This window comes from Oncorhynchus gorbuscha, linkage group LG14 (genome assembly GCF_021184085.1).
Source record: "Oncorhynchus gorbuscha isolate QuinsamMale2020 ecotype Even-year linkage group LG14, OgorEven_v1.0, whole genome shotgun sequence".
NCBI classification, from domain to species: Eukaryota; Metazoa; Chordata; class Actinopteri; order Salmoniformes; family Salmonidae; genus Oncorhynchus; species Oncorhynchus gorbuscha.
This window is the reverse complement of record NC_060186.1, coordinates 13339094-13366308: the sequence shown is the minus strand read 5'-3', so window position 1 is coordinate 13366308 and position 27215 is coordinate 13339094. Positions and strand designations below refer to the sequence as shown.

Here is a 27215-nt window from a genome sequence, read left to right as displayed (position 1 = left end):
GTGTGTGTGTGTGTGTGTGTGTGTGTGTGTGTGTGTGTGTGTGTGTGTGTGTGTGTGTGTGTGTGTGTGTGTGTGTGTGTGTGTGTGTGTGTGTGTGCAGGAGAGAGAGAGAGAGAGTGACAACAAAAGCTGCTCGTTGAGAGTGGTTGCATATAAGAGTCAGACAACATGGAGGAGGATGAAAGTACAACTCGTGACAAATCACTCACTTGTTGCTCTTTGTAAGGTTTTGATCAGGCACACACAAGGTTACTTAACAAAGTACATTTTTCTGTGTATGACGTTAGGAGCCAATAGGGGCCAGATGTATTTACAAGGGAAGGGAAATACTGTAACTCGAAAGTGAACAAAAATATATCTAGACAATGTTTTTATATTAGTGTCTGTCTTACAATATGGGGCAGTATTGATTTTTTATGAATAAATAAACCACACAAAAATTCTGGTAATCTCACTGATGATTTGTCAACAGCATTCATATCACAGGTGTCATGTATCATCAGACTGTTTGCTATTTGCATATGAAGACAATTTGCATTGACAGCACATGCTTCAGTGGTCTTAAAGTGTTTATAGCCCCGTGAGTTAAATGTGTCCTTTACAGAAGCAACACAACATAAGACAAAAATGACTTTTATCTCCGTAACTATCATGGTCCTTGCATTGTACACAAATGGTAAATTTGGAATTACTTCAGTACTTAACCTTAAAGCTATCGATTTTAATATCATTATCCTATGTCAAACAACAATTATTTAGATTTAATCTAAATCAAAGACTGCAAATTCATATCGTTTTATCTCTTCCAGGCTAAGCAGGTGACATTTTATTGACCCAGACTCCTGCAGTTGCCATGGCACAGTCTGGAGAGTCTGCCACGATCAGCTGTAAAGCTAGTAGTGCCATTGACAATGATTTAGCCTGGTACCATCAGAAACCTGGAGAAGCTCCTAAATTCATCATCAACTTTGACGGTGGTTTAACATCTGGTCGATATCATGGCACTGGATATGATATTGATTTCACTCTGACCATCAGTGGAGTTCAACCTGAAGATGCAGGAGATTACTACTGTCAGCAGCATGAAGCTACTCCGTTCACACAGTGATACAGAGCCGTACGCAAACCTCCCTCAGCTGTAGAGAAAGTGATCTAAATCTGCTTACTGGGGACTTTCACAAATGTGTTGAAATACAATATTAATTGTATCATGACAAACACAGGTAAGGCCAAGGCCCAATTTGAATATAATATCAGTTAATATGCCTGTTTGTGGGTGTGTTTATTCCTATTTAGGTAAGGTTGTTCCAGACAGAACGCAGACAATTAACACTGACAGTGTGCAAAGTGTACAAACCATCCAGACATTTGTGTAGGCCTACAAAGTATATGTGTATTCAAGACTAGGCCTCCCCTGCGATATATGATTTTCAATGTTTTTCGTGGTCTACGCGTCAAATTCCTCCAGCACGCTAGGTGGCGGTTATGCTGCCAGCTTCTATGCTGCCCGAAAAAAACTTCTGGTTAGATGTTTAAAATATTTTCTGATTAACGGCAGCAACGCTACCTGGATCACTAAGGTATAATAAGAACTGGGAAAACGTCCAACTACATCCGACCGTTGTTTTCAAAGTAATCTACTCACGTTCACATACACCGCTTCATGGACTGTCTGTACGGGTTGCATCCAGTTTATATGGACCAACTACAGGGGTTTTGTGGCACCTTAATTGGGGAGGATGGTCTCGCGGTAATGGCTCGAGCGGAATTAGTGAAAAGGTTTCCATGTGTCTGATGTCATTCCAAAAACTCAGTTCCAACCATTATTATGAGCCGCCCCTCAGCAGAATCCACTGGGGCACGAACATCACATTCATGAGCAGCGACAACATCATCACGTCATCCAAAAATATAGCAAACGTTGGATGAATATAAAATGTTAATGGTCTTATTTGAGTGGTAAGGATGAGGCAAGCGACTGCAGACGAAAGTTGAGGATGGCGATTGTATCATGCGCCAGAGAAGATGGCTGAAGTTTTACATGCTCCTAAACAAATGTGTTTTTTTGTTCATTTTTTTGCATTGTTTGTAACTTATTTTTTTACTTTTTCTGTACATAATGTTGCTGGTACCATCTCTTATGACAGAAAATAACTTTTGGACATCAGAACAATAATTACTCACCACAAACTGGAAAAAGCTTTTTTTCCATTAACAAGTCCGATGAGCCTGACATGAAGGACATACAGATTTCCCGGGAACAGGCCCAAATCTCTGTCATTTGCATGAAGAGAAGATGGAGAAAAAGAGGACGGAGATCGGCTGCCTTCTGAGAATTTGTTGGCAATCGAACAAACCCCTGCTGCCTTCCGTTCAACTAGCTAACATGCAATCATTGGAAAATAAAATCGACGACCTACGAGGAAGATTAAACTACCAACAGGACATTAAAAATAGTAATATCATATGCTTCACGGAGTCGTGGCTGAACGACAACATTATCAACATACAGCTGGCTGGCTGGTTATACGCTGTATTGGCAGCATAGAACAGCGGCGTCTGTATATTTGTAAACAACAACTGGTGCACGATATCTAAGGAAGTCTCAATGTTTTGCTCGCCTGAGGTAGAGTAGCTGCTAGGCGACCTAAACTGGAACATGCTTAACACCCCAGCCATCCTACAATCTAAGCTTGATGCCCTCGACCTCACACAAATGATCAATGAACCTACCAGGTACCACCCCAAAGCCGTAAACACGGGCACACTCATAGATATCATCCTAACCAACTTGCTCTCTAAATACACCTCTGCTGTTTTCAACCAAGATCTCAGCGATCACTGCCTCATTGCCTGCATCCGTAATGGGTCAGCGGTCAAATGACCTCAACTCATCACTGTCAAACACTCCCTGAAACACTTCAGCGAGCAGGCCTTTCTAATCGACCTGGACGGGGTATCCTAGAAGCATATTGATCTCATCACGTCAGTAGAGGATGCCTGGTTGTTTGTTTAATGCCTTCCTCACCATCTTAAATAAGCATGCCCCATTCAAGAAATTTAGAACCAGGAACAGATATAGCCCTTAGTTCTCTCCAGACCTGACTGCCCTTAACCAACACAAAAACATCCTATGGCATTCTGCATTAGCATCGAACAGCCCCGTGATATGCAACTTTTCAGGGAAGCTAGAAACCAATAAACACAGGCAGTTAGAAAAGCCAAGGCTAGCTTCTTCAAGCAGAAATGTGCTTCCTACAACGCAAACTCAAAAAAATTCTGGGACACTGTAAAGTCCATGGAGAATAAGAACACCTCCTCCCAGATGCCTACTGCACTGAAGATAGGAAACGCTGTCACCACCAACAAATCCAAGCGTTTTTCTACGGCTGGCCATGCTTTCCACCTGGCTATCCCTACCCCGGTCAACAGCACTGCACCCCCCAGAGCAACTCGCCCAAGCCTTGCCCATTTCTCCTTCTCCCTAATCCAGTCAGCTGATGTTCTGAAAGAGCTGCAAGATCTTGACCCCACAAATCAGCCGGGCTAGACAATCTGGACCCTTTCTTTCTAAAATTATCTGTCAAAATTGTTGCCACCCCTATTACTAGACTGTTCAACCTCTCTTTCGTGTCGTCTGAGATTCCCAAAGATTGGAAAGCAGCTGTGGGACACTCTTGACCTAAACTGCTTAAGACCTATATCTATCCTACCCTGCCTTTCTAAGGTCTTCGAAAGCCAAGTCAACAAGCAGATTACCGACCATTTAGAATCCCACCATACTTTCTCCGCTATGCAATCTGGTTTCAGAGCTGGTCATGGGTGCACCTCAGCCACGCTCAAGGTCCTAAACGATATCTTAACCGCCATCGATAAGAAACAATACTGTGCAGCTTTATTCATTGACCTGGCCAAGGCTTTCGACTCTGTCAATCACCACATCCTCATCGGCAGACTCGACAGCCTTGGTTTCTCAAATGATTGCCTCGCCTGGTTCACCAACTACTTCTCTGATAGAGTTCAGTGTGTCAAATCGGAGGGTCTGCTGTCCGGGCCTCTGGCAGTTTCTATGGGGGTGCCACAGGGTGGTGCCACATGGGGGTGCCACATGGGGGTGCCACATGGGGGTGCCACAATTCTTGTACCAACTCTCTTCTCTGTATACATCAATGATGTTGCTCTTGCTGCTGGTGAGTCTCTGATCCACCTCTACGCAGACGACACCATTCTGTATACTTCTGGCCCTTCTTTGGACAGTGTGTTAACAACCATCCAGGCGAGCTTCAATGCCATACAACTCTCCTTCCATGGCCTCCAATTGCCTCAAATCCTAACCCTAACCCAAATTACATGCATGAGAGCACCAGCTGTTCCGGACGACTGTGTGATCACGCTCTCCACAGCCGATGTGAGTAAGATCTTTAAACAGGTCAACATTCACAAGGCCGCACGTGAGAATGCTATTCATGGACTACAGCTCAGCGTTCAACATTGCCCTCAAAGCTCATCAATAAGCTAAGGGCCCTGGGACTAAACAACTCCTTCTACAACTGGATCCTGGACTTCCTGACGGGCTGCCCCCATGTGGTAAGAGAATGTAACAACACATCTGTCACACTGATCCTCAACACAGGGGCCCCTCAGGGGTTTGTGCTCAGTCCCCTCCTGTACTCCCTGTTCACGCATGGCCAGGCACGGTTCCAACACCATCATTAAGTTTGCCAATGACACAACAGTGAAAGGCCTGATCACAGACAACGGCGAGACAGCCTATAGGGAGGAGGTCAGAAACCTGGCCGTTTGGTGCCAGGACAACAATCTCTCCCTCAACGTGATCAAGACAAAGGGGATGATTGTGGACTACAGGAAAAGGAGGACTGAGCACACCCTCATTCTCATCGATGGGGCTGTAGTGGAGCAGGTTGAAAGCTTCAAGTTCCTTGGTGTCCACATCACCAACAAACTAACATGGTCCAAGCACACCAAGGTACCAGAGAGCCTAACATTGTCCAAGCACACCCAGGTACCAGAGTGCCAAGTCGAGATCCAATAGGCTTCTTAACAGCTTCTACCCCCAAACCATAAGACTCCTGAACAGCTAATCAAAGGGCTACCAAGACCCCTCTTTTACACTGCTGCTATTCTCTGTTTATAATCTATGCATAGTCACTTTAACTCAATAAGTGCATCGAGGTCATCGTCCCCACAGTGACTGTATGTACATACCCCAACAAGAAGCCATGGATTACAGGCAACAGTCACACTAAGCTAAAGGGTAGAGCTAAAGGGTAGAGGAGCGGGACTCTAACCCGGAAGCTTACAAGAAATCCTATGCCCTGCGAAGAACCATCAAACAGGCAAAGCGTCAATACAGGGCTGAGATTGAATCACACTACACCGGCTCCGACGCTCGTCGATTGTGGCAGGGCTTGCAAACTATTACAGACCACAAAGGGAAGCACAGCCGAGAGCTGCCCAGTGACACGAGCCTACCAGACGAGCTAAATCACTTCTATGCTCGCGTCGAGGCAAGCAACACTGAGGCATGCATGAGCACATCAGCAGTTCCAGATGACTGTGTGATCACACTCTCTGTAGCCGACGTGAGTAAGACCTTTAAACAGGTCAACGTACACAAGCCTGCGGGGCCAGACTGATAACCAGGATGTGTGCTCCGGGCATGTGCTGACCAACTGGCAGGTGTCTTCACTGACATTTTCAACATGTCCCTGATTTAGTCTGTAATACCAACATGTTTCAAGCAGACCACCATAGTCCCAGTGCCCAAGAACACAAAGGAAACCTGCCTAAATGACTACAGACCCGTAGCACTCACGTCCGTAGCCATGAAGTGCTTTGGAAGGCTGATAAGGGCTCACATCAACACCATTATCCTGGCATAAGACTCCTGAACAGCTAATCAAAGGGCTACCAAGACCCCTCAGTCCGGAGCTGCCCCTCACTCAGGAGCTGCCCCTCAGTTCGGAGATGCCCCTTAGTTTGGAGGCGCTCCTCAGTCCAGTGGGGCCTTTAATTAGGGTCTTAGACCCAAGGTCGGAGGCGAGGGTCGCCACTCTAAAGAGGCCCTTGAAGAGGAGCCAGAGCCGCCACCGCGGCTAGATACCCACCCAGACCCTCCTCTATAGGTTTAGGTTTTGCGGCCGGAGTCCGCATTTTAGGGGGGGGGGGGCTTGTACTCAGGGTCCTTCGCCGTCTAGAATCTCCTTCCAAGTCCATGAGTCCTGCGTTCTTTGCCGCTGCTGCTGCTGGCCGTTACCACGCTGTTCGGTCCACTGTAGGTGTGTTATTCTGTCACAATCAATGTATTGAGGAGACCAGCATGATGTGAATACATCTTTTAATGAAAGACGAAAAAACACGAAGTACACTAAACAAACAAATTACCGCGACGACCGTGACCGCTATCAAAACTGAGTGCAAACATGCAACATCACATAGACAATAACCCCCCAACTACAATTCAAAACAGGCTACCTAAATATGGTTCCCAATCAGAGACAACGACAAACACCTGCCACTGATTGAGAACCATATCAAGCCAAAACACATAGAAACAGACCAACTAGACATGCAACATAGATTGCCCACTCATATCACACCCTGACCAAACAAAACATAGAAACAAACAACTCAAATTATGGTCAGAGTGTGACAGTCCTAACCGAGTTTGTTAAATTAACAAGAAATTTGTGGAGTGGTTGAAAAACGAGTTTTAATGACTGCAACCTAAGTGTATGTAAACTTCCGACTTCAACTGTATGTATACTGTAGCTAAAAAAACATTATTAAGTGTTAGTAGCCCATATCCCTCACCCTAAAAATGTACTCTATTTTCACCAACGCGGTATTGTAAACACATCTTTCGTGGCCTGTGTGTGCTTGTTTGCCAACATTTTTTGTACAGCTTTGACAGTGTTACTGATAATTATGGTGGCGCTTGGCTTGCACCTGCAAATTCAGCACACATAACATTCTATAATAGAATTGTGTTATTTAACATGCCAAATTGTGTTACATGACATGTATGTTTTTTGACATGCAAAGACACACATTTTTTATTTATTTATCTAGGCAAGTCAGTTAAGAACATATTCTTATTTACAATGACTTCCTACACCAGCCATCATGTGACACAGCCTGGATTTAAACCAGGGTGTCTATAGTGATGCCTCTAGCACTGAGATGCAGTGCCTTAGACCGCTGCGCTACTCGGGAGCCCAAATGGTGCTCAATGTGCCTCACCCTAATAATTTGGTCTATTTTCACCTCTTAACCTCTTTACTTCCAGCAGCATACCGTCCTGCATACCACTGGTGCCTTGCTTCTGAAGCTAAGCAGGGTTGGTCCTGGTCAGTCTTTCGGTTAAATGCGTGTCCTGACTCTCTGGGGTCATTAAAGATCCCATGGTACTTATTGTAAGAGTTGGGGTGTTAACCCTGGTGTCCTTGCAAAATTCCCAATCTGGCTCTCAAACCATCATGGTCACCTAATAATCCCCAGTTTACAATTGGCTCATTCATCCCCCTCCTTTCCCCTGTAACTATTCCCCAGGTCGTTGCTGTAAATGAGAACGTGTTCTCAGTCAACTTACATGGATAAATAAAAAATAAAAACTTATTTTTGCCTACTATTCTAACATGGTGGTGCACATGAAGCCTATAACCTGTTTTAGAAAAATGTAATCATCGAATAAATCATTAAATAATTTAATTGTCTGTTCATATGCCCCCTTTATTTATCCTACGGTTCGGACATGTTGTACAGGGAGTACACTGTAAGAACGGCTTATGTTCTGAATTCAGTCGCTGCACATTTCAAAAAGGCTGAACAAATATTTATATTGACTACGTCTGTCGTCGCTCGCTCATTAATGTCTTAATCAAAATTACGGATTGCCTCTTATCCGCTTGTCCTACCCTTTTGCCATAGTTTGTACATCTCAATTGTCAGTAGAAATTACATTTGTTTAAGCAAATCAGCCATATCAGCTATATTTTCGCTGCCAGACAAGGCTACGCTGAAAGCCAAGTGTAGCAGTGCTAAGGTGTCGGGACTGCTTTTAGGACAGCATTATGTAGGCCCTAACAGTTTGTGGGCACTGTTTGTCACCGCTATAGTGCAATTGATGTATTGTTTAGTGTTGACTTGTGTAGTGGCTTTGCTGGCATGCATCTCCCATAAAATGTGTTTGCCCCACCAAGATTTACATGCTAAAATCGCCACTGAAATAGAGGTGAATTACTTTTTTAAACTTTTGTACTATTACGTGGTTACTTTTATTTCCCGATACCGTGACCCGGAAATACTTTTCTAGTGTTGCTGACGAGACACTAATTACTTACTGAATGTACGGTTGTTGTTTCCATTTCCACATTTATTTTATTGCATGTTGATATACAGTTGTATGCTGTTAATTATCCATACATACTTTTGATAACAACTTTTCCATCATGGACAAACGAGTCAAAGCGACTGCCAGTACGGGTAGGGGTTGTTTCTAAAAGTAACGTTACAGTCTATGCTATTAACCCTGGCTAACGTAAGCTAGAGTAGCTCAAATTCAACATACAGGCAGCCCCAAGTGAACTGTAAAGTAACTTACTAATATAGCTAACTACATTCATTTCATGTTAATATCATGTTGGCTTTCTATCTAAATGTTGCTGCTAAATATAGTAAAACCAACGATTCTAACGCTCATCTGTGGTTTTGTCTTATCATAATATTTTGTCTAGCCTTGATGTTGTAGACGAATATGATTTTTTGTTATGCAACAACCAGTACAGCCTAAATATTTATTGGTTCCGTCTTCTTTCCATAGGCCCCCCTCTTCCTCTCTCCTCTTTACGACTCATGGTTTCTCCCCTGCGGCTGATGTATTCCTTTGTATGGCATGTGGTGAATCAACGAAATGTGATGCACTATGGGAAGGTCGAGGAATTTGTAACTGTGGTGACTGAAGCTGTTCCAAAGTTGCTGAGTTACAAACAGAGGGCTCAACTCATCCTGGGCCTGAGAGCAAGGGTGAGTGACATGTTGTGTGGTCATGGGAGGAGTAGTTGATTATGCTTTGATTGACACCTGTATATCAATGCCAGTAGAAACTATATGTGTGTAAGGAGGGCAGGGATGTTGCAAGTTTACTCAATATCTCCATGATTCCCATTATTTAGATGATCTTGGAGATGTTCCGCAAGGATTGTCCACCTAACCCTCAGGCCATCCAATGTCTCCTGGGAAAGATGAACATCAGTGGATCCGCAGGGGTAAGAATATTTTTCTCTCTCCTGCATACATTCAAAGGGTGTAACAGCTACTCATTTTAATAGCTCAATTCAGTTAACCAGATAAGTTGTACTTGTATCAAATTATTCACATTATGTGTTACAGCAGCAAGATATGGAAGTGGAGGAGTCGCAGGCTAACTTTGTGTCGCTGGTCCAAACCCTTCTGACAAACCCTTATGAGAGGAAGCACTTCTTCCAGGTTTGACATACTTTCTCTCTGTCCCTTTCGTTTGACTTGCTTTTAGCGGCTCATCATTCAGGTAGGTTATCTCAGATACTGTCACTCTTTCCTTCCCTGTAGGAGGAGTTCCATACACAGTATGGCTCCAAGTATGACACAGCACTGCAGGCCCTTGTGGGAGGCTTGGTCTTCAGACTGGAACAACTGTTATCTGTGCCAGATCTCTCCCAGGTAATGAACTGCTACACAACAAGTCTATAACTATCAATTCACCAATTATATCTAATGTTGACATTGTTAGACAACTGTATATGTACTGGTGCATGACAGGTCTATAACTAACAGTTCACTGATCATACCTAATTTTGTCATTATTAGATAACAGTTTGTGTCAACACATGCCATATTATTGTCTTGACCTCACATGCTAAGCCACCCCCCTGGTTGCTGATCTTAGCTTCTACCTCTCCTTCTCAGATAGCGTCCATTATCAGTGCTGCCCCCTCTGACCTGGAGGAGTGTGGACAGTCTGTGTCTGACCCTGAGCACCTGAAGATCCTCCTCCAGCACCAGAACCTGCTAAATAAAACCCAGTTAAACAGAAATGGTAGGCTTGAAAACAGTCCATAGAAAGCTTTGGAGTCTCTACTTCAATCATTATCTGTTATCCTCTCTGTGTTTGTACAGTAGATTTAAAAACAGATAAACAAAGAACATTACAAGTTTTATTTTTGACATCTATAATTAAAAGTACAATGTGGAGAAATTGCTCAGCCATTACCTTGTTGGTAAAATTCTGTAGTGTTCTTCTACTTTCAGTTAGTGACAAAACAAGCAATTTAAATAATGGCTGTACAATATAAACCACTGTGAAATATATTTTCAATGATCATGAATATAATATTTTTTAGCTGTATGAATTTAGTTTACAAAACCTTAAATAAAAAGATTAAAAAACTAAACTTAAGGATGGAAGGCATAGAAGTAGCATGCATAACACTGATATAGCACTTTTCAGACTTGCTTACAATGAGAAAGACAGATCTATAACTCATATTTCTATGTACATTTGGTTGACCTTTCAGTTCATTATGAACCATTTAATTATTTTTTTTAAACAGGAATGGAAATAAAAAGCTTAGTATTTTTTTAATTTGCAGAATATCCTGTGATGCACTTAAATATTTTTTATATATTTTATTTTTTCTCAGTACCTCTCACTTCCTCTGTGGGTGACTGTGTGCTGTCTTCGCTGTCCTTCCGCCTCGCCTGTGGAATGCCATCAATGGAGCCAGATTTTGATGAGCCATCAGAATCATTAGAAGCCGCTTTAAGCGTCATGAACCCTGCCTCCTTCAGTGACTTGGAGGATCTGGGAATGATGTCAGAGGACTCGCCACATGCTGGAGAAGATAGTACTGTAGAGAGAGAAGAGGATGCCAGGGATAGCGGAAGTGGGGTGAAAAATGCAGTGCGTGACAATGCACTGCCAGAGAGCGTGTCTCGTCCTCAAGGTGTTAGCGGACCAGTAGGAGGGGCACCATCAAAAGGGGCACCAACAGTAAGGAGTATGTTGCAAACGAGTAGTTCCTTCACCAAATCCTCTCCTTTACAGATAGTCAAATTAGTCATCCCTGCCACGGTCACCAATGGGAACAAACCGTGTAACCCACCGGTCAAAGTAGCGAGTGTCCACCAGTGGGTCTCCCACATTGCAAGTAACTCGATCTCGCTCCCTTCCTTGCCACCCCTTCCACAAAACAATGATGTAGACAAGGGGATCTGGTCAGGTGACACAGGTCTTGGAAGCAGTGTGGTAATTGGGGGTCAGGAAACAGAAGCCAATCTCTTTGAGAAGGCTGTTATCCGAAGGAGATGGGTGCCCAAGCCACAAAGAATAACAGTACCCTCAAAGAGGAAAATCCCTGAGGCAACCATCATTTGCCAGGAGTGTGGGAAGAGTTTTGTCTATCCGTCTCAGCTGGAAAATCACCTCCGCATTCACACAGGAGAGAAACCTTTCAAGTGCACTGAGTGTGGCAGGGCCTTCAGGTCCTTAGGAGGCATGACCACTCATATGAAAAATCACTCTGAAGCGCGGCCATTTAAGTGTGATGAGTGTGACAAGGGCTTTCGGAAAAAGGCTGACCTGAAGAAGCATCAGCTCATCCACACGGGTGTGAAACCACATAAATGCACCATCTGTGGAAAGGGCTTCAGCCAAGCATTCTATTGCAGAATACACATCCAGTCTCATGCAAGTGAAAATAACTTTCCCTGCACTCATTGTCCGAAGAGATTCCCAACTCAATACAAGCTGTCTGTCCACGAGCGCTGGCACACCATGGAGCGCCCGTTCATCTGTGAGCAGTGTGGGATGCGCTTCTTCCATCCCAGTGGGCTGAAGAGGCACATGGGCTATCACATTGGGAACCGCCCGTTCCTGTGTGCCCAGTGTGGAAAGACTTTTGTTTATGAGTTTGACCTGAAGAAACACCAAAGGGACCATGGCCCCAAGCCCAAGATCCCATGCCCTGTCTGTCAGAAGGTGTTTGGCAGCAACGGACTCATTAAGGCCCACATGTTTACGCACACCTCTGTAAAACCTTACAGATGTGACATATGTGACAAGACCTTTAAACAGAGCAGCAGCTTGAGCAGTCACAAACGTCTGCACACGGGTGAACGCCCTTACCACTGTGACATGTGTGGGAAGACGTACAAGCTAAATCAGCACCTGAAGGAGCACATAATTGTCCACCACACGGCGGAGGGGCACCCCTGTGACCAGTGTGGAAAGGTATTCAAGTTACCACGTCTTCTGAAGGCGCATGAGCGGTTGCACTCAGGAGAGCGATCTGAACAGACAAGGAAATAGTCACACCAGCCGTCGCAGGAGAAATTCCTCCAAAATGAGTTGATTTACTGCACAGTGGCTGCCTTCCATAGACACCGACTGGAATGCTAGTTTTATTGTTCTGACACAAGATTAACTTTGTCACAATGCCATGCCATTGGCTGTAATCATGTCCTTGTTTTTGTTGTTGTAAACTTGACAATTTTGGCCCATAATCCAGGATTTCCTAGACTGAACATTGACAAATGGTAAAATTCCTGGCTTAATTCATGCAGAAACAAACATATGTCCTGTTAGATACCAACAATGAATGATTGTGTCATTAAAACATATTTGTTTGATGCTTTTTTTGGATAGTTTGAAATTCCAATGACAAGATGTAAATTGATAGCTACTCACTTATTTCTCTTTTTGAGAGTAGTCAATGATTGCAGGGAGCCTTTACAAAAAATATGCACAACATTTGGTGTTGGATAAAGGCAAATAAAGTCAAAATTGTGTACCACAACTTTCTTGTTTTGCTATTTTATTCACAGCAAGGGAAACTAGATGTTTGCTAGAATGGTCCCGTGCGATGACTTTTTATAATACATTTAAAGATTGTATTAAGCCACAAAAGTTCATTAATAAAGATTAATACTCATCCAGATATATAACGTTATACAGGAAAAATTATGAAATTCATGTTTTTACCTAAAATGTCATTTCAAGAAAAGAGCAGAAGGATTCACTTGCGGCTCTTATTCCAGCACGATAGGTGGCGGTAATGTTGTTATGCTGCCAATCTTATTGTAAAATAGTCCGGTCAAAACTCTGTTCTGGGTTTGGTTCCGTTTCCCTCTGTCCGGTTGTCACCATTTTCACACAAAAAAAATCGTCAGTGAGTTGATGATAGCTATCTACCATGCTAGTTACCTTTACTGTTAGATTTCTGCGTATCGTACATATTTGGTAACATTCCGGCATGGACAAACGAGTCAAGAAGAGTACAGCCAGTACTGGTAGGTTACATTATATGACACTAGCAATCTAACCAATTTTACAAATGTGAACCTGGCTGGACCCAAGTCACTGCAGTGCAGAGGGCTAGCGACTATCTTTAATGGGTAGCTAAGTATAAAGCTAATGTCCGTTTCGGCTTGCCTTCTAAATTAAGTTTGCTAGCTAGTTAGCCATGTTGCTGGAGGTATTTGTTGCTAAAGGAAGAGGATGAAGCCACACAAGCTAACATTTTGTCCTATCGTCTTGCTATAGGTCCCCCACTTCCTCTCTCCTCTTTGCGATTATTGGTTTCTCCTCTGCGGCTGATGTATTCATTTGTATGGCATGTGGTGAATCAACGAAATGTGATGCATTATGGGAAGGTCGAGGAGTTTGTAACTGTGGTGACTGAAGCTGTTCCAAAGTTGCTGAGTTACAAACAGAGAGCTCAACTCATCCTGGGCCTGAGAGCAAGGGTGAGTGACATGTTGTGTGGTCATGGGAGGGGTGGTTTTGAAACTATTAGAAAAATCATATACAATTTTGTCCCATTATTTTAGATGATCTTGGAGTTGTTCCGCAAGGACCCACCCAACCTTCAGGACATCCAACGTCTCCTGGAAAAGATGAACATCTTGGGGGTAAGAATATTTCTCCTGTGTGAAAATGTGGAAATTCCGCCCCATACCAGTGAACAACTCACATGTAACACAACATATTCAAGAATGACTCGATACCATTAAACCAGAAAAACCAAGGCTGGAGCAACATCACTTAAGAGGGTCAAATATGTGCTGTAATCTGATTTGAAAATAGCCTTTAGCTCTGTAGTGTACAGATCTGAGGGGACTGCATAAGTTGAAATGACATAAGTGTTAGCTCCCGCAACCCCACTAGAAGGTGTTTTCTGCCATTTGTCTTTGCTGTCACTCATTTGATTCCTTGGATCTGCAAAGTGCAAACATGGATGGGGTAAGAGATAAAAGTTGTTTTCAGTTTAGACTTGTGACTTTTACAAACCCATGCACTCAATAGCCCTCTTTTTAGTAACATGTAATTCTGATGGCTGAAGTGGCTGTACTTTGTATCAAATTATACCTAATCTGTGTTACAGCAGAAAGATGCAGAAGTGGAGGAGTCGCAGGCTAACTTTGTTGCGCTGGTCCAAACCCTGCTGAAAAACCCTTATGAGAGGAAGCACTTCTTCCAGGTTCGGCAGGCTTTCTCCCTTTCCTCTCTCACTGTCCACTTTGTCATGTCATAGACACTGACTTTAACTTTTTCTTTCTTTCCTTCCGTGTAGGAGGAGTTCCATACACAGTATGGCTCCAAGTATGACACAGCACTGCAGGCCCTTGTGGGAGGCTTGATCCTCAGACTGGAACGACTGCTATCTGTGCCAGATCTCTCCCAGGTAATAAACTGGTAAAAAAAACAAGTCTATAACTAACAATTTACCAGTCATACCTAATGTTGACATTGTTAGACAACTATATACACTACCATTCAAAGAATTGGGGTCACTTAGTAATGTCCTTGTTTTCCATGAAAACATACATGAAATGAGTTGCAAAATGAATAGGAAATATAGTGAAGATGTTTACAAGGTTATAAATAATGATTTTTAATTTAAATAATAATTGTGTCCTTTTAAACTTTGCTTTCGTCAAAGAATCCTCCATTTGCAGCAATTACAGCCTTGCAGACCTTTGGCATTCTAGTTGTCAATTTGTTGAGGTAATCTGAATAGATTTCACCCCATGCTTCCTGTAGCACCTCCCAAAAGTTGGATTGGCTTGATGGGCACTTCTTACGTACCATACGGTCAAGACGCTCTCACAATAGCTCAATAGGGTTGAGATGTGTAAACTTTATTTTACTAGGCAAGAGATCCAGTGACCGTGATGGCCACTCCATTATAGACAGAATACCAGCTGACTGCTTCTTCCCTAAATAGTTTTTGCATAGTTTGGAGCTATGCTTTTGGTCATTGTCCTGGTGTAGGAGGAAATTGCCTCCAATTAACCGCCAGTCACAGGGTATATGGCATGGCGTTGCAAAATGGAGGGATAGCCTTCCCTTTTACCCTGTACACATTTCCCACTTTACCACCACCAAAGCAGCCCCAGACCATCACATTGCCTCCTCCATGCTTGACAGATGGCGTCAAGCACTCTTCCAGCATCTTTTCCAGCTGCCATTTGAGGACTTGTGAGGCGTCGGGTTCTCAAACTAGACACTAATGTATTTGTCCTCTTGCTCAGTTGTGCACCGGGGCCTCCCACTCCTCTTTCTATTCTGGTTAGCGACAGTTTGTTCTGTTCTGTGAAGGGAGTAGTACACAGTGTTGTACGAGATCTTCAGTTTCTTGGTAATTTCTCACATGGAATAGCCTTCATTTCTCAGAAGAAGAATAGACTGAAGAGTTTCAGAAGAAAAATATTTGTTTATTGCCATTTTGAGCCTGTAATCGAACCCACAAATGCTGATGCTCCAGATACTCAACTAGTCTAAAGAAGGCCAGTTTTATTGCTTCTTTAATCAGAGCAACAGTTTTCAGCTGTGCAAACATAATTGCAAAAGGGTTTTCAAATGATCAATTAGCCTTTTAAAATGATAAACTTGGATTAGCTAACATAACGTGCCATTGGAACACAGGAGTGATGGTTGCTGTTAATGTACCTCTGTACGCCTATGTAGATATTCCTTTAAAAATCATCAGTTTCCAGCTACAATAGTCATTTACAACATTAACCATGTCTACACTGTATTTCGGATCAGTTTGGTGTTATTTTAATGGACGAAAAATCTGCTTTTCTTTAAAAAACAAGGACATTTCTAAGTGACCCTAAACCTTTGAACGTTAGTATACGTGCCAACACATGCCATAGTATTTTTCATCCTGCACACTCTAAGAAACCCCCTGGTTGCTGATCTTAGCTTCTACCTCTCCTTCTCAGATAGCGTCCATTATCAGTGCTGCCCCCTCTGACCTGGAGGAGTGTGGACAGTCTGTGTCTGACCCTGAGCACCTGAAGGTCCTCCTCCAGCACCAGAACCTGCTAAATAAGATTCAGTTGGGTAGGGTTACTTTAATTAGTATATCTTCTCCATGTTAATGTTCAGTGGAATTATCAACAGCTGAACAAAGAACAATGTAGTTTCCCCTTTTTGTCAAATTGCCATGGTTCAATCTATTGATAACTTTGAACCTGCTGTATTTACAGGAATTTTAATTATTTTGAAATGGTATTAATCTAAACATGCCCAATACTTTCAAATTCAAACAATCAGAATGTGGTGTAATATAAAATATTGATTTTTCTTTATTTGTCCCTTTTTCTCAGTACCTGTCACGTCCTCTGTAGGGGACTGTGTGCTGTCCTCCCTGTCCTTCCGCTTAACCTGTGGAATGCAGTCCATGCAGACAGATTTTTACGAACCAGCGGAATCATTAGAAGCCGCTCTAAGCATCATGAGCCCTGCCTCCTTCAGTGACTTGGAGGATCTGGGAATGGTGCCAGTTGAATCGGACCATGCTGGAGCAGTAACTACTGTGGAGAGAGAAGAGCAGAATGCCAGGGATAACGGGGGTCGCGTGAAAAATTCAGCAGTCGACAGTGAAGAAGACAATGCACTGTCAAAGAACGACATAGTCTCACCTACTCCTCAAAGTGTAAGCAGGCCAGTGGGAGGGGCACCAACAGTAGAGAGCATGCTGCCAACAGAGAGACACAAGGAGCTTGCAACACTGATGAATACTTTCATCGCTGATGCCTCTCCTTCACATATTGTCACCCCTGCCACAGTCACCAATGGGAACCAGCCAGATAACCAGCCGGTCGGGCTAGCGAGTGTCCACCAGTGGGTCTCCCACATTGCAAGTAACTCGATTTTGCTCCCTTCCTTGCCACCCCTTCCACAAAACAATGATGTAGACCAGGAGATCCGGTCAGGTGACACGTGTCTTGGAAGCAGTGTGGAAATTGGGGGTCAGGAAGCAGAAGCCAATCTCTTAGAGAAGGCTGTTCTCCGAAGGAGACTGCCCAAGCCACAAAGAATAACGATACCCTCGAAGAGGAAAATCCCTGAGGCAACCATCATTTGCCAGGAGTGTGGGAAGAGTTTTGTCTATCCGTCTCAGCTGGAAAATCACCTCCGCATTCACACAGGAGAGAAACCTTTCAAGTGCACTGAGTGTGGCAGGGCCTTCAGGTCCTTAGGAGGCATGACCACTCATATGAAAAATCACTCTGAAGCGCGGCCATTTAAGTGTGAAAAGTGTGACAAGGGCTTTCGGAAAAAGGCTGACCTGAAGAATCATCAGCTCATCCACACGGGTGCGAAACCACATAAATGCACCATCTGTGGAAAGGGCTTCAGCCAAGCATTCTATTGCAGAATACATATCCAGTCTCATGCAAGTGAAAATAACTTTCCCTGCACTCATTGTCCGAAGAGATTCCCAACCCAATACAAGCTGTCTGTCCACGAGCGCTGGCACACCATGGAGCGCCCGTTCATCTGTGAGCAGTGTGGGATGCGCTTCTTTCATCCCAGTGGGCTGAAGAGGCACATGGGCTATCACATTGGGAACCGCCCGTTCCTGTGTGCCCAGTGTGGAAAGACTTTTGTTTATGAGTTTGACCTGAAGAAACACCAAAGGGACCATGGCCCCAAGCCCAAGATCCCATGCCCTGTCTGTCAGAAGGTGTTTGGCAGCAACGGACTCATTAAGGCCCACATGTTTACGCACACCTCTGTAAAACCTTACAGATGTGACATATGTGACAAGACCTTTAAACAGAGCAGCAGCTTGAGCAGTCACAAACGTCTGCACACGGGTGAACGCCCTTACCACTGTGACATGTGTGGGAAGACGTACAAGCTAAATCAGCACCTGAAGGAGCACATAATTGTCCACCACACGGCGGAGGGGCACCCTTGTGACCAGTGTGGAAAGGTATTCAAGTTACCACGTCTTCTGAAGGCGCATGAGCGGTTGCACTCAGGAGAGCGATCTGAACAGACAAGGAAATACAGTCACACCAGCCGTCGCAGGAGAAATTCCTCCAAAATGAGTTGATTTACTGCACAGTGGCTGCCTTCCATAGACACCGACTGGAATGCTAGTTTTATTATCCTGACAAATTGCCATTGGCTGAAATACTATTTCTATTTTTTTTGTGGTAGACTTTAGATTTTGGACCAGAATTCAGGATTCCCTTAATAGACTGAACATTGAAAAATAGTATAATGTCTGGCTTAGTTAATGCAGCAACAAACGTATCTCCTGTTAGATAACAATTAATGATTGTGTCATTAAAACATATTTGTTTGTGATGCTTTTTGGATAGATTATTGAAATTCCAATGACATAAGATGTAAATTGACAGCTACTCACATATCTCTTTTTGAGAGTAGTCAATGATTGCAGGGAGCCTTTACAAAAAAATATGCACAACATTTGGTGTTGGATAAAGGCAAATAAAGTCAACATTGTGTGCCACAACTTTCTTGTTTTGCTATTTTATTCACAGAAAGGGAAACTAAATGTTTGCTAGAATGGTACTGTGTGATTACTTTTTATAATGCATTTTAAAGTGTTCATTAAACCACAAGTTAATTAAGCCACAAAATAAAAATTCATACTCATCCAAATATATATATACAGAAAAATGACAAAATTCGTAATTTTACCTAAAATGTCATTTCAAGAAAAGAGCAGAAGGATTCACTTGCGGCTCTTATTCCAGCACGGTAGGTGGCGGTAATGTTGTTATGCTGCCAATCTTATTGTAAAATAGTCCGGTCAAAACTCTGTTCTGGGTTTGGTTCCGTTTCCCTCTGTCCGGTTGTCACCATTTTCACACAAAAAAATCGTCAGTGAGTTGATGATAGCTATCTACCATGCTAGTTACCTTTACTGTTAGATTTCTGCGTATCGTACATATTTGGTAACATTCCGGCATGGACAAACGAGTCAAGAAGAGTACAGCCAGTACTGGTAGGTTACATTATATGACACTAGCAATCTAACCAATTTTACAAATGTGAACCTGGCTGGACCCAAGTCACTGCAGTGCAGAGGGCTAGCGACTATCTTTAATGGGTAGCTAAGTATAAAGCTAATGTCCGTTTCGGCTTGCCTTCTAAATTAAGTTTGCTAGCTAGTTAGCCATGTTGCTGGAGGTATTTGTTGCTAAAGGAAGAGGATGAAGCCACACAAGCTAACATTTTGTCCTATCGTCTTGTTATAGGTCCCCCACTTCCTCTCTCCTCTTTGCGATTATTGGTTTCTCCTCTGCGGCTGATGTATTCATTTGTATGGCATGTGGTGAATCAACGAAATGTGATGCATTATGGGAAGGTCGAGGAATTTGTAACTGTGGTGACTGAAGCTGTTCCAAAGTTGCTGAGTTACAAACAGAGGGCTCAACTCATCCTGGGCCTGAGAGCAAGGGTGAGTGACATGTTGTGTGGTCATGGGAGGGGTGGTGTTGACACATTGTGTATTAGAAAAATCATGTACAATTTTGTCCCATTATTTTAGATGATCTTGGAGTTGTTCCGCAAGGACCCACCCAACCTTCAGGACATCCAACGTCTCCTGGAAAAGATGAACATCTTGGGGGTAAGAATATTTCTCCTGTGTGGCAGTGTGGAAATTCCGGCGCACAAACTCGCAACACACCTGTAACACAGCATACCTAAATATTGCTGTCAATACCATTCTTGGACGACTACTTAAAAGAAGTTACATTTGCATGTTGGTCTGGTTTGAAAATAGCCTTTAGTTCTGTAGTGTACAGATCTGAGGGGACTGGATAAGTGTAAACGACATACAAGTGTTAAACCTTCCAGTGAGGTTGTGGGAGCTTTCTGCCATCTCTCTTGCTTTGCTGTCACCCATCTGATTCCTTGAATCTGCAAAGTGCAAACATGGATGGGGTAAGGGATAAAAGTTGTTTTCAGGTTAGACTTGTGACTTTTACAAACCCAGTCACCCATGCACTCAATACCCCTCTTTTTAGTAACATATCATTCTGATGGCTGAAGTGGCTGTACTTTGTATCAAATTATACCTAATCTGTGTTACAGCAGCAAGATGCAGAAGTGGAGGAGTCGCAGGCTAACTTTGTTGCGCTGGTCCAAACCCTGCTGAAAAACCCTTATGAGAGGAAGCACTTCTTCCAGGTTCGGCAGGCTTTCTCCCTTTCCTCTCTCACTGTCCACGTTGTCATGTCATAGACACTGACTTTAACTTTTTCTTTCTTTCCTTCCGTGTAGGAGGAGTTCCATACACAGTATGGCTCCAAGTATGACACAGCACTGCAGGCCCTTGTGGGAGGCTTGATCCTCAGACTGGAACGGCTGCTGTCTGTGCCAGATCTCTCCCAGGTAATGAACTGTTACACAACAAGTCTATAACTATCAATTCACCAATTATATCTAATGTAGACATTGTTAGACAACTGTATATGTGCCAACACATGCCATAATATTTTTCATCCTGCACACTCTAAGAAACCCCCTGGTTGCTGATCTTAGCTTCTACCTCTCCTTCTCAGATAGCGTCCATTATCAGTGCTGCCCCCTCTGACCTGGAGGAGTGTGGACAGTCTGTGTCTGACCCTGAGCACCTGAAGATCCTCCTCCAGCACCAGAACCTGCTAAATAAGATTCAGTTTGGTAGGCTTACTTTAATTATATATTCTCCTTGTTAATGTTAAGTAGAATTATCAACAGATAAACAAAGAACAATGTAGTTTTCCCCAAACTGTCATGGATCACTTTGAGTGAAATGTATTTACAGGATTGTGAAATAGTTTTTCAATGGTATTAATGTAAACATGCTCATTCCTAGCCTTTCAAATTTAACCAATCAGAATGTAATTTTTCTACATTTGTCCCTTTTCCTCAGTACCGGTCACATCTTCTGTGGGTGACTGTGTGCTGTCCTCGCTGTCCTTCCGCCTCGCTTGTGGAAGGCCATCAATGGAGCCAGATCTTGACAAGCCATCAGAATCATTAGAAGCCGCTCTAAGCCTCATGAACCCTGCCTCCTTCAGTGACTTGGAGGATCTGGGAATGATGTCAGATGACTCTGACCATGCTGGAGAAGATAGTACTGTGGAGAGAGAAGAGGATGCAGTGCATGCCCGTGAAGAAGAGAATGCACTTCCAGAGAGCGCCGTGGTCTGCTCTTGTCCTCAAGGTGTAAGCGGACTGGTGGGAGGGGCACCATCAAAAGGGGCACCAACAGTAAGGAGTATGCTGCAAACGATGAGACAGCAACAGCTTGTATCACTGATGAATACTTCCATCACTGAAGCCTCTCCTTCACAGATAGTCATCCCTGCTACGGATAACCAGCCGGTCGAGCTGACGAGTGTCGACCAGTGGGTCCCCCATATTGCCAGTTACACTTTATCGCTCCATTCTTTGCCACCCCTTCCACAAAATGATCATTTGGACAAGGAGATGGAGTCTGCCGACACAGGTCTCGGGAGCAGTGTGGTGATCGGGGGTCAGGAAACAGAGGTCGATCTCTTTGAAAGTTCCATTATCCAAAGGAAGAGGCTGCAAAAGCCACTACGAGTAGCGTGCTCTAGAAAGAGAAACCCTGCAACCAACTCCTGCCAAGAGTGTGGGAAGCGTTTTCTGTCTCGGGGACGGCTGGAGGATCACCTCCGCATACACACCGGAGAGAAACCTTTCAAATGCACCGATTGTAGCAGGTTCTTCAGGACGTTGGCACTCCTGACCAACCATATGAAAATTCACTCTGATGTACGGCCCTTTAGCTGCGACGAGTGTGGCAAATGCTTTCGGAGAAAGGTTGGCCTTCAGAATCACCATCGCGTCCACACGGATGCGAGACCATACAAATGCACCATCTGTGGAAAGGGCTTCACTCAGGTACAGTACTGCAAACGACACATGGATTGTCATACAAGTGAGAATACCTATTTCTGCACTCATTGTCCGAAGAGTTTTCCAACCCAATTCCAGCTGTCCGCCCACCAGCGCTGGCACACCACGGACCGCCCGTACGCCTGTGAGCAGTGTGGGTTGCGCTTCTTTATGCCAAGCTTGTTAAAGAGACACATGGGCTACCACATCGGGAACCGCCAGTTCCTGTGTGCCCAGTGCGGAAGGACATTTGTCTATGAGTTTGACCTAAAGAGACACCAAAAAGACCATGACCCCAGTCCCAAACTCCCCTGCCCTGTCTGCCAGAAGATGTTTGGCAACAACAGCCTACTCCAGGCCCACGTACGCAGGCACTCTTCAGAGAAACCTTACAGATGCGACATATGCGACAAGACCTTTAAAGACAGCGGGGGCCTCCGCATACACAAGCGGGGGCTGCACTCGAACGTACGCCCTTACAGCTGCGACGAGTGTGGGAAGACCTACAAACTACACACGCACCTGAGGGAGCACAAGTTTAAACACACAGGGGAGGGCCACAGCTGTGGCCAGTGTGGAAAAGCCTTCAGGTACCTGCGTCTCCTGAAGGCGCACGAGCGGTCGCACTCCAAGCCATCTGAGCTCACACGGCGAAACAGTCACACCAGCCGTCGCAGGAGACATTCTTCCGAAAGGAGTTGATTTTCTCACATCTGCACACCCTTTACTGGTGCTACAGTAATATACAACCGTATTCAACTTTGTCAATTCCATGTCATTAGCTGTAGGGTTGTTATGTAGGGCAGCCCAGGGTTCCTCTGTGTTGTCTTAGGAATGCTGCATTATCCCACCATTCCCCCATTCTGTCACATCGCTGTGGTGCAGAGGGGCGACGTGATGGGGGATGGTGAGATATTTGACTTGAATGGAGAAGAGGGTCTCTGCTGTTCAGGACTGCTACTCACGGAGTTTAGCTTCCTCTGGCCCTCTGATCAGACATACTGGGACTATACCTGCCCTTATTACATGATACACAGCATATCAAGTACATGTTCTAATGTCATTTCAAATCATGGGATGACATACATGGTCTATTCTGGGCGGTAGCAGCATTGCAGTCCTAACAGCCATGCGTACAAAACCGGTTGTGTGTCTGAAGGCTCCCAGAAAACCTGTGGACCTGCAATTCATATTGTGAATCTGTGGAAGTGTGTTCAGTGAGGTGTGTTCGGTAAACCAGTGAAACAACCACTGTCAGGTGCAGTATGCTCTCAAGAGAACGCGGTTTTTACCTGTTAACTTGGATCAGGATTGGGGATCAATTACATTTTAATTCGGGATCTTTCTAAAAGAAAATAATTTAAGTTACTACCTGAATTGACGGAATTGATATGTCATTGAATCCAACCCTGGTTTGGATACAGTCTCATGGCTTCTCTCGCAGTATAATCATCAGTGTTTGATAGTCACATGTACAAGGTTGCAGGTGTAATTGTGGGGTACAGTGACAATCTTAGGGTCCGAACTCCAACAGTGTAGTTCTTCAATTTGTGCTTCTTGCTCTATCGCAATGTTCTTGTTTAATTCAAAAGCTTATAGGCTACATTAATTTGTGGTGTTTCTTTTGGACATGAAACCGTCTCCAACAAGTGTGTGCCACACATTTCCTGTTCTGCAACATTTTGTTTCCTGTAGCTGCCATTTAAACCTTCAGAGCGAGAGAGATGTTTTTATTCTTCCAGATGCAGCATTACCCTTCTTGTAGGCACATCAGAAGTTGTGTGAACATACGTGTTATGGCTATGCTGGAGTTGTCATTTATATTTATTTCTATGAATCATGAGATTTATCTGGTGGATGTCAGTTTGCCTCATCAGTCTTTTGACATCAACAATATTTTGTGGTAAGCAATACACTAAGTTAATTGTGTTGTAATAGTTATAGCTAACAAGATTGCAACAGATGTCTGTAATTTTTCTGTGTGAAATATTGGTTCACTCCAAAATATGAACTACTGACATATCTATTTTTGAATGTATTTCACACATTTCTGTGGCAAACAATAGTCCACAAAACTACACTTGCAGTCAACAAAACTAAGAGAACCTGTGCGCACACATGCCTTATTCTGGAAACTAAGCATCTATCCGTGAGGGAAATCTAATAGGCTAGGTCATACATTGTTTATTTGTGCATGGCGTAAAAGAGCTACGGTACCCTACTGTACTGCAATGCAGGTCCGACAGAATTCCAGCCGTCTTTGAAAATATTTTTTGTTAAACAGGAATACGTTATTTTTCAGAATTGGAACAGATTACATTTTGATCTTGTTGAATGTTGTTCTCCAACTCCCAATCCCACATCTTTTTGTTTAATCTCATGTCATTCCTCATGCCTTGTGGTCCTAAGAGGAAGAGCAGTGAGTCTGATAGTCATTTATTTTGAAAAGTATGAATTCCTAATAAATAACACTATTACACATGACTTAAATGGTTATAACAACTATGAATGCAATCACATGCATTCCTCATACGAACAAAAGGTCAGGATTCAATTAAATCAACCGTAGGCTTAAGCCTTGTTCGCCAAGAAAGCACAGCCTTTCTTTGTTTTTTGTTTAGGCTGTGTCAGTGGTGGAAGAGCTTATCAAATAACTGATTAGCTGCTCTTGTGGTCATTGTCACAAACCACACCCACGCCTATCCCACCCACGTTTACGTTCTGAACAAGAAAGTGAAGGCTATATAAAAATGACACTCAAATTTATATCAACCTAATTGAGGCGTAGGGGCTCCCGAGTGGCGCCGCGCTCTACGGCACTGCATTTCAGTGTTGGTCTGATTTGTTATTGTTACCCATCTACCGATCACTGACCTTTATGAGGCTTTCAAAAAGCTCCCAAGTCTTTGCAATTGAATTTGTGCTTATCTGAACAAAGGGGCTTCATACTTACCGTATGCAACGAGTGTATTTTAGTTATCAAATTTGTATTGATATTTAAAAATGATCTAAATGTGGCATTAGAGTATTTTGAGTAGATTGTTGACAACAAATGACATATTTTAATCCCACTTTGTAACAAAATGTGAATAAATCCAAGGGGTATGAATACTTTTGCAAGGTACTGTAGATGTTTGACTGATTAAATTCTTGATTGCTGTCATGAGGAGTAGCTCTTGTTACAGATGGCTTCAACAGTTGATGGAAAGTACATACCCTCATCAATAAATACAAATGGCAGAACCCTTCAAAATATTCAACATTGATGATCCCCTTTGTTATTTGGGGGATTTTAGTTACATTCATTATAGTCATCAAATGTAATGTTAAGAATTTAAAATACGTTTTTAACTCAATCAATACTTCTATAGTCTATTTTGAGCAAGCTTGACTTCACAGTTTTTTTATGTAAATCACCAGAGGTTTGAGCTCACTCAAACAAATCAGAGCAAAGCAATCCTTGCTAAAATAAAAAAACAACCTAAATCAAAATGCTTTATTGTGGAGTTATGTTACCATGAAAATAGCTATACCGTACCTATCTAAAAGTGATAACCACTGACTTCCATCTGCCTTTTCTTACAGACCAGAAAAAGCCCAAACCTGCAGTTGAGGATCCCAAAGTAAAAGTCTGGTTTCTTCAAGTCATTAAGGAAACAATGCATCCTGTTATGAGGATCGTTCTTTGAACCATGGCATTTGGAACAGACTTTCCAGAGGCCTACAGAAACATCCATGAGGAGTGGGTGGAGGTGCAGACAAGGACATTGAATGATGAGTATGACATGGAGGACCATGTCCCATCTGGGAAATATGCTAAGTTACAGGTTGTAGTGTAGATAACACATAGTATTGAGCCATCATTTTTACTAACATGGTTTAAAGGCATTATTCAAGATTTAGGCAACTAAACCCTTTTAAAAGTTGAAGGTAGCATGCTACGTGCTCCTTATAGACTTGCAGTAATTGTGCTAACGCTAGTTAGCAATGGCTCCAGAAACAAATTGACCTTTAACTTCCTTCAAACTGCACACAGATGTAAGAATTGTATCCATGAGTTAATCTGACTCTGGGTAAGTAGAAAATAGGGCTTAATTGCAAAACCTCAAACTATACCCCATTAAAAGTCATGCAAGTCTTTCCGCTACAATACTGACAGGATCGGTTGATCATGCCAGAACCAACAGGTGGACTGTCCTGATATTTGTTTTGCTTCCATGGGGTCCTTAATTCTCTGGTGTTTGTATTGAAGTATGTCACTTCCCATAAGGGAAAGGGGGATACCTAGTCAGTTGTACAATTGAATGCATTCAACTGAAATGTGTCTTCTGCATTTAACCTTCTGATTCGGAGAGGTGCGGGGTCTGCATTAAATAAACATCCACATCTTCGGAGTCCGGGGAACAGTTGGTTAACTGCCTTGCCCAGGGGTAGAACGACAGATTTTTACCTTGTCAGCTCGGGGATTCAATCCAGCAACTTTTCAGTTACTGGCCCAATGAAGGGTTCTGAGTAAACATAGAAAACAACACTGTTGTTCAGAGAACGTGTCTAAAGTTACACATGAGTGTTATATGTAGCATACACAGTTGAAGTCGGAAGTTTACGTACACCTTAGCCCAATACATTTAAACTCAATTTTTCACAATTCCTGACATTTTATCTTAGTAAAAATTCCCTGTCTTTGGTCAGTTAGGATCACCACTTTATTTTAAGAATGTGAAATGTCAGAATAATAGAGAGAATGATTTATTTCAGCTTTTATTTCTTTCATCACATTCCCAGTGGGTCAGGAGTTTACATACACTCAATTAGTATTTGGTAGCATTGCCTTTAAATTGTTTAACTTGGGTCAAACGTTTTTGGTAGCCTTTCCACAATAAGTTGAATTTTGGCACATTCCTCCTGACAGAGCTGGTGTAACTGTGGCCTCCTTGCTCGCACATGCTTTTTCAGTTCTGCCCACAAATGT

At 43.2% G+C, this 27215-nt stretch overlaps 2 protein-coding genes across 5 annotated transcripts; both read left to right on the top strand.

The window, feature by feature from the left end:
* The first annotated feature begins 1074 nt into the window (after positions 1-1074).
* On the top strand, positions 1075-18839 carry LOC123994463. 3 transcript variants are annotated; one of them, XM_046297088.1, is made up of 12 exons: positions 1075-1223; positions 8843-9045; positions 9195-9287; positions 9412-9507; positions 9610-9720; positions 9967-10096; positions 13601-13803; positions 13888-13968; positions 14442-14537; positions 14631-14741; positions 16288-16408; positions 16675-18839. In XM_046297088.1, exons 1-12 carry the CDS (start codon positions 1211-1213, stop codon positions 18411-18413), a joined length of 2997 nt encoding a protein of 998 aa, XP_046153044.1. In that variant the 5' UTR covers positions 1075-1210; the 3' UTR covers positions 18414-18839. The 3 variants fall into 3 exon arrangements, with proteins under 3 accessions (XP_046153044.1, XP_046153043.1, XP_046153042.1); XM_046297087.1 differs by lacking the exon at positions 1075-1223 and adding an exon at positions 8328-8505 and having other exon boundaries at positions 14445-14537; XM_046297086.1 differs by lacking the exon at positions 1075-1223 and adding an exon at positions 8328-8505.
* A 331-nt stretch (positions 18840-19170) lies between these two features.
* On the top strand, positions 19171-23423 carry LOC123994465 (zinc finger protein 530-like). Of its 2 annotated transcripts, none has more exons than XM_046297090.1 (7): positions 19171-19334; positions 19588-19790; positions 19881-19961; positions 20432-20524; positions 20618-20728; positions 20899-21019; positions 21252-23423. In XM_046297090.1, exons 1-7 carry the CDS (start codon positions 19298-19300, stop codon positions 22943-22945), a joined length of 2340 nt encoding a protein of 779 aa, XP_046153046.1. In that variant the 5' UTR covers positions 19171-19297; the 3' UTR covers positions 22946-23423. The 2 variants fall into 2 exon arrangements, with proteins under 2 accessions (XP_046153046.1, XP_046153045.1); XM_046297089.1 differs by having other exon boundaries at positions 20429-20524.
* The last annotated feature ends 3792 nt before the right edge of the window (positions 23424-27215 follow it).